The sequence below is a fragment of the Erigeron canadensis genome, chromosome 7 (genome assembly GCF_010389155.1).
Source record: "Erigeron canadensis isolate Cc75 chromosome 7, C_canadensis_v1, whole genome shotgun sequence".
Taxonomy (NCBI): domain Eukaryota; kingdom Viridiplantae; phylum Streptophyta; class Magnoliopsida; order Asterales; family Asteraceae; genus Erigeron; species Erigeron canadensis.
The window spans coordinates 18,145,806-18,158,142 of record NC_057767.1 but is presented as its reverse complement, the minus strand read 5'-3'; the positions used below and the strand labels follow the sequence as shown (position 1 = coordinate 18,158,142).

General features: G+C 40.1%; 1 protein-coding gene and 1 long non-coding RNA gene across 2 annotated transcripts in view; one reads left to right on the top strand and one right to left on the bottom strand.

Moving 5' to 3' along the window:
* Nucleotides 1-5,438, top strand: part of LOC122609410 — a 20,732-nt gene extending 15,294 nt beyond the window's left edge. Inside the window, exon 2 of the long non-coding RNA XR_006325327.1 lies at nucleotides 5,050-5,438. This is a non-coding gene — a long non-coding RNA (uncharacterized LOC122609410). The remainder of the gene's footprint in view (nucleotides 1-5,049) is intronic.
* A 4,602-nt stretch (nucleotides 5,439-10,040) lies between these two features.
* LOC122609044 lies at nucleotides 10,041-11,025 on the bottom strand. Its single transcript, XM_043782105.1, has 2 exons — nucleotides 10,393-11,025; nucleotides 10,041-10,316 (listed from the first exon to the last, which is right to left on the bottom strand). The coding sequence occupies exons 1-2, from the start codon at nucleotides 11,023-11,025 to the stop codon at nucleotides 10,041-10,043; spliced, it is 909 nt and encodes a 302-aa protein (XP_043638040.1).
* Nucleotides 11,026-12,337: the final 1,312 nt, after the last annotated feature.

Below are 12,337 nucleotides of genomic sequence, written 5' to 3'. Positions count from 1 at the left end.
TATGGGACTTAAGTGTTTCAAGATGGTTTCGCGTCACGCATATCTATATCAAGGAATTCTCGGTGTCATAATCGTCATTGTTAATAAGGTTCATATATAAATTGATTATTTTTAGGGTTGTTTATGGTTAGTGTTTAAACCATGGGTTTCATTAAAGATTATAATGTTCGGTTATATACTTACATTATGATTATGAATTTGGGGATCAGCACGTTTTTAGTACAAGGCATGAACAGGTTGCTTTCTAACGAGTTCTTGCCATGTACAGATTGTGATGAAGGGCCGTGTTTTGGAAGATTGCTTGGATGAAACTTCAAAATTTTCAGAAACTTGCTGAAATCTGGAATATTTTTGTGTTTTGATTTGTTCTTACGAAGATAACTGTTATCTTCTTCGAAACTATTTTGTTCAAACGAAGGTTATCTTCGTTTGGATAACTTCGTTCGTGGAGTTTAGTCCAACCCCTAGTTGGCCCATTGTTATTTCCACTATATAAGGGTTTTTTCTTCGTTTCTTCTTCATAACGAAAATTACTCTTATTTTCGAGCAAAAACCTAAAACCCAATCTTTTCTTTTTCTCTCAAACTAATTTGTTTTCTTGATTCGTTTTGCAAACTGTGATCTAAGTAAGTGTTTGATGTTATTTTCATTCACGAAATTCATCTAGGTTTTCTATGTGTCGTTCGATTTGATTTTTGATTCTATATCTATATTTTTAAATCATTAACGGTTTATTCAATGAAGTTAGACTTGTACAAACGAACTTAGACTTTAGTTCAAAACGAATTTAGATTCTGAACATGGACTTAGATTTTGGATTGAACAACATTTATTGGGTAGAAACGATTTAACTTTCGATGATGCCTTATGAACTTAGCTTTAGTGATAAGGAACGAACTTAGCAAGGCTTAACACCCTTAGTTCTGTCCAAACGAACTTAGACTTCGTTATAAGTTACGAACTTAGAAGGTAAGTTAACTTACGAACTTGTATGTCAGTTTAGACCTTACGAATTTAAACTTCGTTAGGTGAAAACTAAGTTTAGTTCTTACGAATTTAAGATTTATCTCGTTTCATTCTTGCTTATGAATTTAGGTTCTATCTTCGTTTCTGTATACTTAACGAATTTAGTGCTTATTTTCGTTCGTTTGAATAATTTTGTGCAGTTTTTCTTTGCGAAATATTGATTAGGTTTTTCAATTCTGAATTCATTTATCGTGATTATTTATTTTGTTTCGATATTGTGATTGGTTTTGCAGAAATGGCTCTGCTCCTCATCAGTTTGTGAAGAAACATAATCTTGCACTGAATCTTGATCCCGATCAACATAATGCGAACATTTTCATGAATGTTTAACTACATTGCTCGCTCACGATTATTTTTGCTTTTTGTGATTCGCCTAGACTGTTAGGAGTATCGATTCTTTTTGGTCCACTACTCATGAAGTCATGGTTGAAGGACAGATTTTGTACGAGCTACTGTTGAAGGCATCACCTTTGATTTCAATGCTGAATCGCTTCGTACTATTTTGCATCTAGGAGCAGACCGGAAGTAGAAGAAAGGAACGTAGAGATGACTTATGAGTTTGAACTTCTTTCTTCGTTGTTTTCAGAGAATGGATTTGTTGGCCAGGTCAAACTTCCTTTTGACAAAGTGGTTTTCAGGGAAGATGGAGATATCTGGCGTATGCATTGCTCGTCTGTTTGAGCAATTGCAAGGCTGATTTGATCAACTGTCTGCTCAGATTGCGTCACAGATGGTTGCATTGTATATATATCGACCTTATCCTTTTCTCACGATACTTTTATCAAGAGTTTATTGATCAGCTTAATGCTAGGGGAGGAAGAGATTTCTTTTGTATCCTCGCTTTGTTATGGCTATAGTTAGACTTTTATCCTGACTTAGTATATGACCAAGGTCCTCGCTACGTTCTTCATCTTGGCCTTCGCGTCTTTTTGCTGATCTTGAAGCCAATACAAGTAATGTGGCTGGTCTTCATGATCCACCACTTTTGGTCATCTGATTAATCCAAACTATCGATCTCGTCTTGAGAATGATATGTTTGTGGATGATGTTGATGAAGATTCTGATTCTGGTGATTCTGAAAGTTTTGTTGATGGTTCTGGCGATGATTCAAGGGATGAGTCTGATGGTTCGGATGATGGAAATGATGGAGGTGATGTTGATAGTTCCGACGGTTCTACTGCTACAAATGAGACAGACACAGATGATTCTGCTGCTGCTGAACGTCGAACTAAGATGATTCATGATATCTCGGCTGCTTCTGAAAGCGATCATTCGCATCAGTCGTTTGATCAAGAGGGTGTTGCGTTCCATAGAGAGCGTAGAAGCAAGGCTTGTCATGGTTCCCGTTGTTTCAGATTCAGCTAACTCCATTCCTGATGCTGCTGAGATTGATCCTGATGTTGCAGCTCAGCATGATTCTGAATTGCGTGAGATTTTTGAAGATATGGAAGATCTGGTGAACAGAGCCAGTTCGGTTAGTCCGATGAAGCGGCAAGGGGTGTTGAACTTCAATATACCAGAATTAAGCGTCGACGTGTTGTTGAAGCTTCTTCTGTAGCAATGCCTGATCCTCCAAGACCAACTGCTGCTGTTGTTCCTGTTGTTTCACAAGCACCAGTTTTACGTCCTCTGGTGGCTCCTTCCTTATCTTACCGACTTCCTTCCGATTCTTCGCTTGGTCGTCGTGTTGATCTTCTGGAGACTAGAGTTCGCACTTTGGAGTCTGATCTCACTGATACTCTTGCCGCCTTAACTTTTTTGATCAACTGGGTCAAGAATCAAGGGGAGAACTTCCTGAAGAGGTTTGCAGATTGTCAGCGGTTCAACCAAGACGTCAGAATGATGATGATGATGCTGATAATGCTGGTGATAGGAATGTTTCTCGCCCAGTTGAAGATAAAGGAAAGGGTGCAGAGATCGAGGGGGAGACAGGAGGTGATACTTCTGCTGTTGGTGCTTCTGGTACTGAAGCTGGTCCTTCTGGTGCTCCTCGTGATTCAGGTTTCTATTTTGATTATGATAAAGATTTTTAGATAGAATGTATAACTGATTGTGTGTAATAAGTTATGACATTTTGTGTAATGAAAATGTAATCTATCTTATTTCAATACAAGTACATTTCATCTTTAATATAATTATCATGATTATTCTTTCTATTCTGGTGTTCATTTTGTGTAAATTTAAATAGATGATCCAGATTATACAAATTTATTCTTTGATGGTGATGAGCTCAAGGAAGGTGAATTTGTTCCTAAACCAAATCTAAACATATTCAAGAAGCCTTATGGGTTTGATGAAGTATGGACTCAATTCCTGAAGATCCATCGATTGAAGAGAGTAGAGTGTTGGATCAGAAGAGATCAGATGTTCAGGAAAGAATGCTTCAAGTTCCATTCAGTAGCCAAACTCAAGTTTTACATTTTGTTGTGTATGCTAAGAATGGTGATGCGTTGATTCCGTCTGATTATGATTAATGTGACAAGATCATTCAATCCAAATGATTTTCCAGTTCCTCTCAGAGATGATGATTCATTACATATGGTTGATCGACATGTTCCCGAGAAAAGAGTTAATGAATGGATAGTACATAGGGAAACATGGAAACCAAATCTGTATTGGACTCATATCTCAGACAAAGATGCTGCAAAGTACAAGACAATCATCTGGAGTTGGTTTTATGATGATGAACTGAAGCTATTTGTTCTTAAAAGACCAGATTATCAATCCAAGCTATTTGTGTGAAGAAGATTTACATGAGCTTGGAATAACTAGATTATCAATCCAAGCGATGATGGCTTAGCTGATGTTGTTGGTAAGAATCTCCGAAATGATTTCTGGTTGAGAAAGAACATGAAAGATTCAGATAAACCACAGTTTAAGATTGAGCCAAGATCGAAGAAAAGAGTAGTCAAGCCAGATAAAACAGTCGAGTATGTTCAACATGATATTAAGTGTATGATCAAAGTCCCTGCCAAGAAATGGGCACAAGATGTCTTGGACAAGATGGATAATTGAGAAATTGATCGAAATTCTGGTGAAGCAAAAATGTATGCAGACTCAAAGAAGAAGATTTTGTTGAGAAGAGTATATGATCCGATGCAGCTGGTGAACTTCTCAAGAAATGATCTGAGAAAGTTATACGATACAGAGTGTTCGTTCTTACCGTTTTGGAAGCATGAAGAAAGTCGATATCGTAAGATACTTCAACTCTGCTTACATGAAGATATTCATGCAAATAGCAAAAGATTGTTGTTTGATGCATGATCAGATTCTGAAGACTGAAGAAATCGAAGGTGTTGCTGTCAAGGGGGAGTTTGTTGATGCACGTTGATGTGACAATAGCAACTTAGATTTGATATGTCGTTTAGATTAAGACATTATGTTATTTTATGTCGTATCTATATATGTAATTGATGGATTATGGACTTTATGTTTTGGTAATGATCGATTACATGTTTTGGTGTTATATATATGTGTTATGTATGATGTTTGTTGTGTGTTATACAAGTACAAACATAATATGTGTTAGGATTCCTTGTTGATGAAACACTAAGGAATATAACTAAGTCTTATATCTAACGAAGATAAGGTATATCTTCGTTAGAGGCAAACGAAGATTAACTTCGTTAGAGGCAAACGAAGATTAACTTCGTTACATGGGCTGGGCAGCTAAGTTCGTAAGAACAAAGCCCAGCAAGCCCAGTTCGATCTGAAACATATATATACGAATGAATACCCTAAAATGAGGTATCATATTCGACATACACGTACTCCAGACCACTAAGTTCGTTCTATAGCTTATAGAAACGAATATAGCATCATACGGCTGATTATTTACTTGATAATTAGCGATATACACGTTAACTAATCAAACTTGTAACTATGCTGATTTTATCTGAATAATAAATTGTTCGGTCATGTATTTCAATCATATAAGTCAACATAAAAGGGTTCTTGTTTGCTGGTAATTGCAGTAATTATACCCCATATTGGCTTCTTACTCATGTGTAGTTAATTTTCTAGGTACAAAGCATGAAACAACAACTTGAAGAACATGAAAAAAAAGCTGAAGTGTTTAGGAAAGAAGCTGAAGAGCTTAGGAAAGAAGCTGAAGAGCGTGCAACACAAATGACTCGATTACAAGAACAAGAATGACAACCCCGTTTAGAAGTTAAAGAAATGAGCGGACAATTGGCTAAGTTAACTGTTTGTACACCAAATCGCATTAGGGTTAAAAAAGGGGTTTTTAGGGGATTCGAACTATTTGTTGGCGATTCCCTTATGGTAGAGAGTAAGCCTCTTTACGCCAATTGAATAGGGTTTGCGATGTAGCCGATTAAGATCGTGTTGTTGTGTTATTTTTTGAGTTTATGTGTGAATGAAAATAAGCAGATGAGTCCCCCTCTTGCGAACTCTTTTGAGTCGCTTTTATAGGAGGATCGGGAGAGAGAAACTTGTCAATTGGTTTCTTCCGTGATTTTTAGGGATAGATTTAACTTCCCAAATTAATTGGAACTGATCGTCCGCATTTTAGGGAAGAAGAGATTAAGGCAATCTCTTCTTTATTCAAATATTATTTCCAGTTGGGCGCCTTCCCCACGCAGGTTCCTTCGTAACGCTTTGGGTTAGCACTTGTCCGTTTGGTAGGTCTTTCACAACGTAATATGGATACACCATCAAGTCCCCCAGTCCAAGGGGATGGTTTTTGCCAAATAGACATTCCCTTGGACTATATTCGAAACGTACTGCATTATGAAAGGACATGTTGCAGTTAATGGGAACCAAAAAGTCGTTGCACGTATCCCTAGGTGTGTGATTGACGGTTGGGACTTTCACTCTTCTGTGCTAAAACAGTTTGCTGCGCAGGAATATTTATTGTTACAATTGAACTTCTGCCTTCAGTCTTTTCACTACTCCCTCCCCATAGGTCACTATTTCCGCTTTTTCTTTCACATACCCCCATCTCGTTTTATTTTCTTCAAAAATCTTCGTCTTTTGTTTTTCTCGCCAAATTCTAGAGCCATGTCAAAAAGAAAGGTTACCGACATTGATGATGACTCTGTCTCGAACAAAGGGAAGGGTCTTGCTGCGTTTCCTCCCATCTCCTTTTCTGGTGATTCTTCTCGAAAATTCATGGAGGAGGAGCTCTTATCTGATAACATGAGTGAACGAAAAAATCTCTTGGTCCGTGGTATGTGTCGAGAATATGAGTATTCTCAGGATATGTTGAAGGAGTCCCAGCTTATCATCACTAGTTTATTTGACCGGGTTGCCTACTTGGAGAAGCGCTTATCTGAGCAAGATGTGGAGATGAAGGTGTTGTGTGCGGGAGGTAAAAGTGTTTGTGAAAGAAGTAATTCCCCATATTTGTGAAACTCTTGCTTTAGGGCCAGAGGCTGTTGCTTTAGTTGATGCCGTCGTGAATGCTTCGAAGAAGAAAGGGATGGCTTTTATTCAGCATTCCGATTAGTCTCCTGAATATCTCCAGGCTAAACAGGTGTTCGACGAAGCCATCTCAAAGCTGGCGAATTACCAGAGTAACTATGTTCATGATCTCACCCCCCTGCAAAATACTGGGGCGCACAGTTTCCTAGTCATGAAACCCTGGTTTGGTTAACTGTAGTGAATATTTTTAAGACTTATTTTGGTATGTACCTTTTAATCCGTTTTGATGTCAAACTATGGTACCCATATGCATGATTAACAGACGGTTTAGTTTCTTATTTTGCTTATGGTATGTTTTTATATGACCATATTCTGTGTGCTTATCATTTTATAGCAAATTTTGCCATTATTAGCTTAAGGATTAATTTTTAGAAGTAGTTAAAACTTGCTTTTCTTACGTGATTACGTTTATAAGGTTAGCTTATTCAGGCGTCCCTGTTAGCTTGTTCCCTTTTTACGAGGGTAGCGACCCCCCCAAGGTGAATATCACCTTGACGCTTTTGCCCTAGCCGTACGGGACTTTCTGCGGTTTTTCTGATATATATATATGGCCATTTTATATATATTTTGTTTTCACTTTCCCGTAAGGTTTTGATGCTTGAATGAGGCACTTGGCCAAATGTACGCATGAGCAGAATTACTTGGAGGCATTTTTATTTAGTACTACGTATATTTTAAAAGGGAAAGGAATTCTAAAAGTAGAATTTCCGCAAATTTGAGCCATTCCATGTTCTGTCAACCGGAGTTCCTTCGAGTGTTTCCAGTTCGTATGCTCCTTTTCCACATGCTCTCCTTACCCTGTATGGACCCTCCCAAGTAGGTCCCATTTTTCCAGTGTATTCTTTTTCGCTCGTGCTATTCAACCGCAACACGTAGTCACCAACTTTGAATGTTGTTGGGTTTACCCTTTTGTTGTAATACCCTTCAATCTTCTTTTTAAACGCGGCTTCTCTGATGGCGGCGATTTCTCGTCGTTCTTCTAGCAAATCCAGGTCTATCCTTAGTTCGTCTTCGTTCCCTTCGGTGTTTATCATCCTGTGGGTAGAGACTTGGATTTCTGCTAGGACGACAGTCTCCGTTCCGAATGCTAGACTGAAAGGGGTTTCTCCATTGCTTCGTTTTGGCGTTGTCCTGTTGGCCCATAAGACTAGTGGTAGTTCATCTATCCATCCCTTGTGGTTTCGCCCTAAGCGCTTCTCCTTTCCCTTAATTATTTCCCTGTTGGTTACCTCCACCTGCCCGTTCCCTTGGGGATGGTAAACGGATGTGAAGGATTGTTGAATTTGCAATTGCTTGCAGAATTATGGAAAAACGTCTTTGGCAACTTATGGGCCATTATCTGAGACAATTGTATGAGGTATTCCAAACCTGCAGATGATGTGTTCCCATACAAACTTCTTCATTTGGTCTCCGTTTGTCGTGGCCAGCGGCTTTGCCTCTACCCACTTAGTGAAGTAATCGATGGCGACAACCAGGAATTTTTTCTTGTTTTGGGCTTCGAGAAGAGGTCCCACAATGTCGATGCCCCATTTTATGAAGGGCCATACCGACGTAACGGAGGTCATATCATTCTTAGGTTGTCTCAGGACGTTGGCACGTATCTGGCATGACTCACAATTCTTCAATAATGCTGTGGAGTCCTGATGCATTGTCGGCCAAAAATACCCTAGCCTCATAGCCTTCGTTGCGACGGATCTCGCTCCTACATGTGCTCCGCAGATTCCTTCATGTATTTCTCGGATGATCATTTCTGCTTGGTTTGGACCTACGCATTGAAGCCATGGCGTGACGAAGCCTTTTTTGTACAGTTTTTTATCTTAGATCTTATATTGCGGGCTTTTACCCTTATCTTTCGGGCTTCGTCCTTGTCTGCGGGGAGTATTCTGCTTATTAGGTACTCGTAAATGGGGGTCATCCAATTTTTGCCCTCTTCCTCCACAAGGTCAGACACTTGTTTTTCTTCGATCGATCTTTCCTTGAGGACTTCTACCAGTACTTGTTTCCCTAGGTGTCCGAATGTGAGTGAAGCTAGCTTGCTCAAGGCGTCTGCTTTTTTGTTTTGGTTCCTTCGAATGTGCTCGATTTCAAAGTGACTGAAACATTCCATCAGTTCCTGCACCTTTTGTAGGTATAGTTTTGTAGTATTCTGCTTGGCTTCGTAGTCCCCTTTTACTTGGTTTGCGACCAATTAGGAATCGACATATACCTGTAGGTTGCGGATCTTCATATCTCTGGCGATCCGAAGTCCTGCTAGCAATGCCTCGTACTCAGCTTCGTTATTTGTTACTCCAAACTCAAATCTCAAAGCATTGGTAAATTCTTTGCCTTCGGGACTGACTAGCATCAGACCGGCTTCACAGCCATCGGAGCTTGCGGCTCCATCGGTGTACAATTTCCATACATCATTTTCGACGTTCCCCAATACTTCGAGTGACACGGAGTGTGTCATCGAGTTTTCGCCCTCGTGGACTTCGCTAATGAAGTCAGCCAACACTTGCCCTTTAATTGCATTCCTGGCCATGAACTCAATGTCGTGCTCCCCCAATTCGATGGCCCACTTGGCCACACGTCCCGACTTCTCTGGCTTAAGCAATATCTGCCTTATTGGCTTATCAGATAATACGACGATGGGATGCGCCTAAAAGTACCTTCGCAACCTGCGTGCTGCGTGGACAAGGGCCAAGGTCAGTTTTTCTAACTCGGGATAGTTGGCTTCTGCGCCTTGCAGGACTCTGCTCATGAAGTAAATGGGTATCTGTTGTTTATCCCTTTCTGCTACAAGCACAGCGCTGACGCATTCAAGTGAGGCGGCCAGATACACGTAAAGTATTTCTTTTGGCTTTGGGGCTGTTAGCATTGGCAGGTCCGCAATATATTTTCTCATCTGCTCCAGAGCTCTTCCCGCCTCCTCTGTCCATGTGAAGTCCTTATTCTTGAGACATCCTTTCAACACTTTAAAAAAGGGTAATTGCTTGTCGGCTCCGCGTGAGAGGAAACGGCTAAGGGCGGCAAGTTTGCCATTCAAGCTTTGGGCTTTTTTGATTGTCCTTGGTGCCGAAATTTGCTTTAACTTATTTATCTTGGAGGGATTTGCGTGGATGCCTTTGTTACTTACATAATACCCTAAAAAGCCTTCCTCCACTCCAAACGAACACTTTTTGGGGTTGAGTTTCATGTTGATTTTCCTGAGGTTCACGAAGGTTTCCAGGATATCTTCGATGAGTCTCTCTTCGTCCCTTCTTTTGATAACCATGTCGTCGACGTATGCTTCTAGATTCCTTCCTATCTGTGTAGCGAAAGCCTTGTCGACTAATCTTTGGTACGTAGCTCCTGCGTTCTTAAGGCCAAAGGGCATCTTTCGATAACAATAGGTTCCCTTACTGGTGTAGAAGGCTGTCTTGTCTTCATCTTCCTCCGCCATCTATATCTGGTGGTATCCTTTGTACGCATCCAAAAAAACACTTTACCTTATGCTCTGCTAGCGATTCTACTTTCCAATCAATCTCCGGAAGGGGGTAACAGTCTTTTGGGCATGCCTTATTGATATTTGTAAAGTCAATGCACATCCTTCACCCTCCATCTCCTTTCTTGACCATTACTGGGTTAGCGATCCAAATAGGGTAGACTGACTTCCTTATTATCCCTGCTTTGAGTAGTTCGTCCACCTCCTTCCTGGCTGCCTCATCTCTTTCACCGGAAAGGCTGCGTTTCTTCTGGTGAACACGCTTTATATGCTTGTGCTCCTTCAGACGATGCTCCGTGACGAAGGGTTTTCCTTCCAATGTCAGGGTTCTTGGAACCCCCGTCATATCTGAATAGTCCCATGCAAAGACATCTACATTGGCCTGTAACAGTTTTTTAAGTTTGTGCTTGCACCCTTCTGAAAGTTGGTTACCTATGGAGATCGTTTGGGTTAATCACCAACTTTGTTGCGTCCTCTTCTTCCTGCGTTTTCATGGGGGTAGGTGGGACGTCGTCATCTACCCTTTTCACATCATTGATCTGTTTTATTGGCTCATAAGAGGAGTGAATCGATCCTATCCCTTTTTCAGATTGGAATTTAATGACCCTATGGATGACAGAAGGGACCATTTTCATCCTTTGCATCGCGGGTCTTCCCAAAATTATATTGTAGGGGGATGGAGATCGTACTATCGAGAGATCAAGCGTCTCCGTTCGCTCGTGTATCCCATCTGTGATGGTCACGTCTAGGTCGACTTCTCCCAATGGCCATGCATGTTCCCCGGAAAAACCTACCAATGGTCCCCGGGAATCCGTCCTTCGGGCTCGTATGGATTCTGGCATTTTGAGGAAGCAGTGTTCGAAGATAACGTCACATTCACTCCCCCCGTCCAGATACACCCTTTGGACGTCAACATTAAATACAGTGGCTTGGATGATGAGCGGATCGCTCGAAGGTTCGTTTTTTCCTAATAACGGGAAATAAAAACCTTCCGATGTCGTTTTGGCCACAGTCAGGTCGCTGATTCTTGCTTGTTGAATGGCCAGAGCAGACCTTCTTCCTCTCGTCATCCTGTCTTTTTTCTTTACCATTTTCACAGCGTAAGATGCACAGAACGGTATATTAGTGGGTTTTTCTAGTTCAATAGAGCGGTCCCACGGATGGCGCCAATGTTTGTACACCAAATCACATTAGGGTTAAAAAAGGGGTTTTTAGGGGGTTCGAACTATTTGTTGGCGATTCCCTTATGGTAGAGAGTAAGCCTCTTTACGCCAATTGAATAGGGTTTGCGATGTAGCCGATCAAGATCGTGTTGTTGTGTTGTTTTTTGAGTTTATGTGTGAATGAAAATAAGCAGATGAGTCCCCCTCTTGCGAACTCTTTTGAGTCGCTTTTATAGGAGGATCGGGAGAGAGAAACTTGTCAATTGGTTTATTCCGTGATTTTTAGGAATAGATTTAACATCCCAAATTAATTGGAATTGATCGTCCGCATTTTAGGAAAGAAGAGATTTAGGCAATCTCTTCTTTATTCAAATATTATTTCCAGTTGGGCGTCTTCCCCACGCAGGTTCCTTCGTAACGATGTGGGTTAGCACTTGTCCGTTTGGTAGGTCTTTCGCAGCGTAATATGGATACACCATCATTAACCAAAATCCTCAATGAAAAGTTTCCACCATCTACCTAGCTTTTATCTCGACTATATATGAATATGAAATATATTATGCTATCTAGCTGGCAACATTTTTGATATGTTGATGTTAGTAATCATCAAATGTGGATGGCACCTCTCTTTTGTACATTTCTCTTTTGTATCACTTCTTTTGTGAATTCTCTAGTTCTTTAACTTTATGTTATTAAATTATGAAAGTTTGACTACGAGATCAGCCTAGTATTATTTGATAGATAATTTGCCAACATAGTTAGGCCTTTCTAATCTAATTAGTAAATTTCTCATAAATATTTTTCGACAGATTTTCCGAGGGGTATATTTATATATAAAGAAATTGATAATATATTATTTTCAGTAATTTGCGACAAAATTGGTTCAAAAAGTCCATTAAAAAATCCGTCGCTAATGTTTTGATTTCCGACAGACTCATTGCACTTGCAGGTTAGACTTCCGACTAGTTTTCCAACGAAATGATCTGTCGGAAGGTTATTCTGACCATCGGAAAATCTGTCAAAAACAGTTTTGTGACAAGGGTTTTTCCGACAGAAAATTTCTGTCGCAATTACGTAGTAAATTGCGATTTCTGACGGATTTCTGACAGATTTTACTGTCGGAAAATGAGTCATTTTCTAGTAGTGTTATGAATATTACCTTTATGAATAAGCAATTTTCGAAGAGGCTTCTTCAATAACTTCAACTTTTGAACCACTTTATACATTTTAAAACCATCAA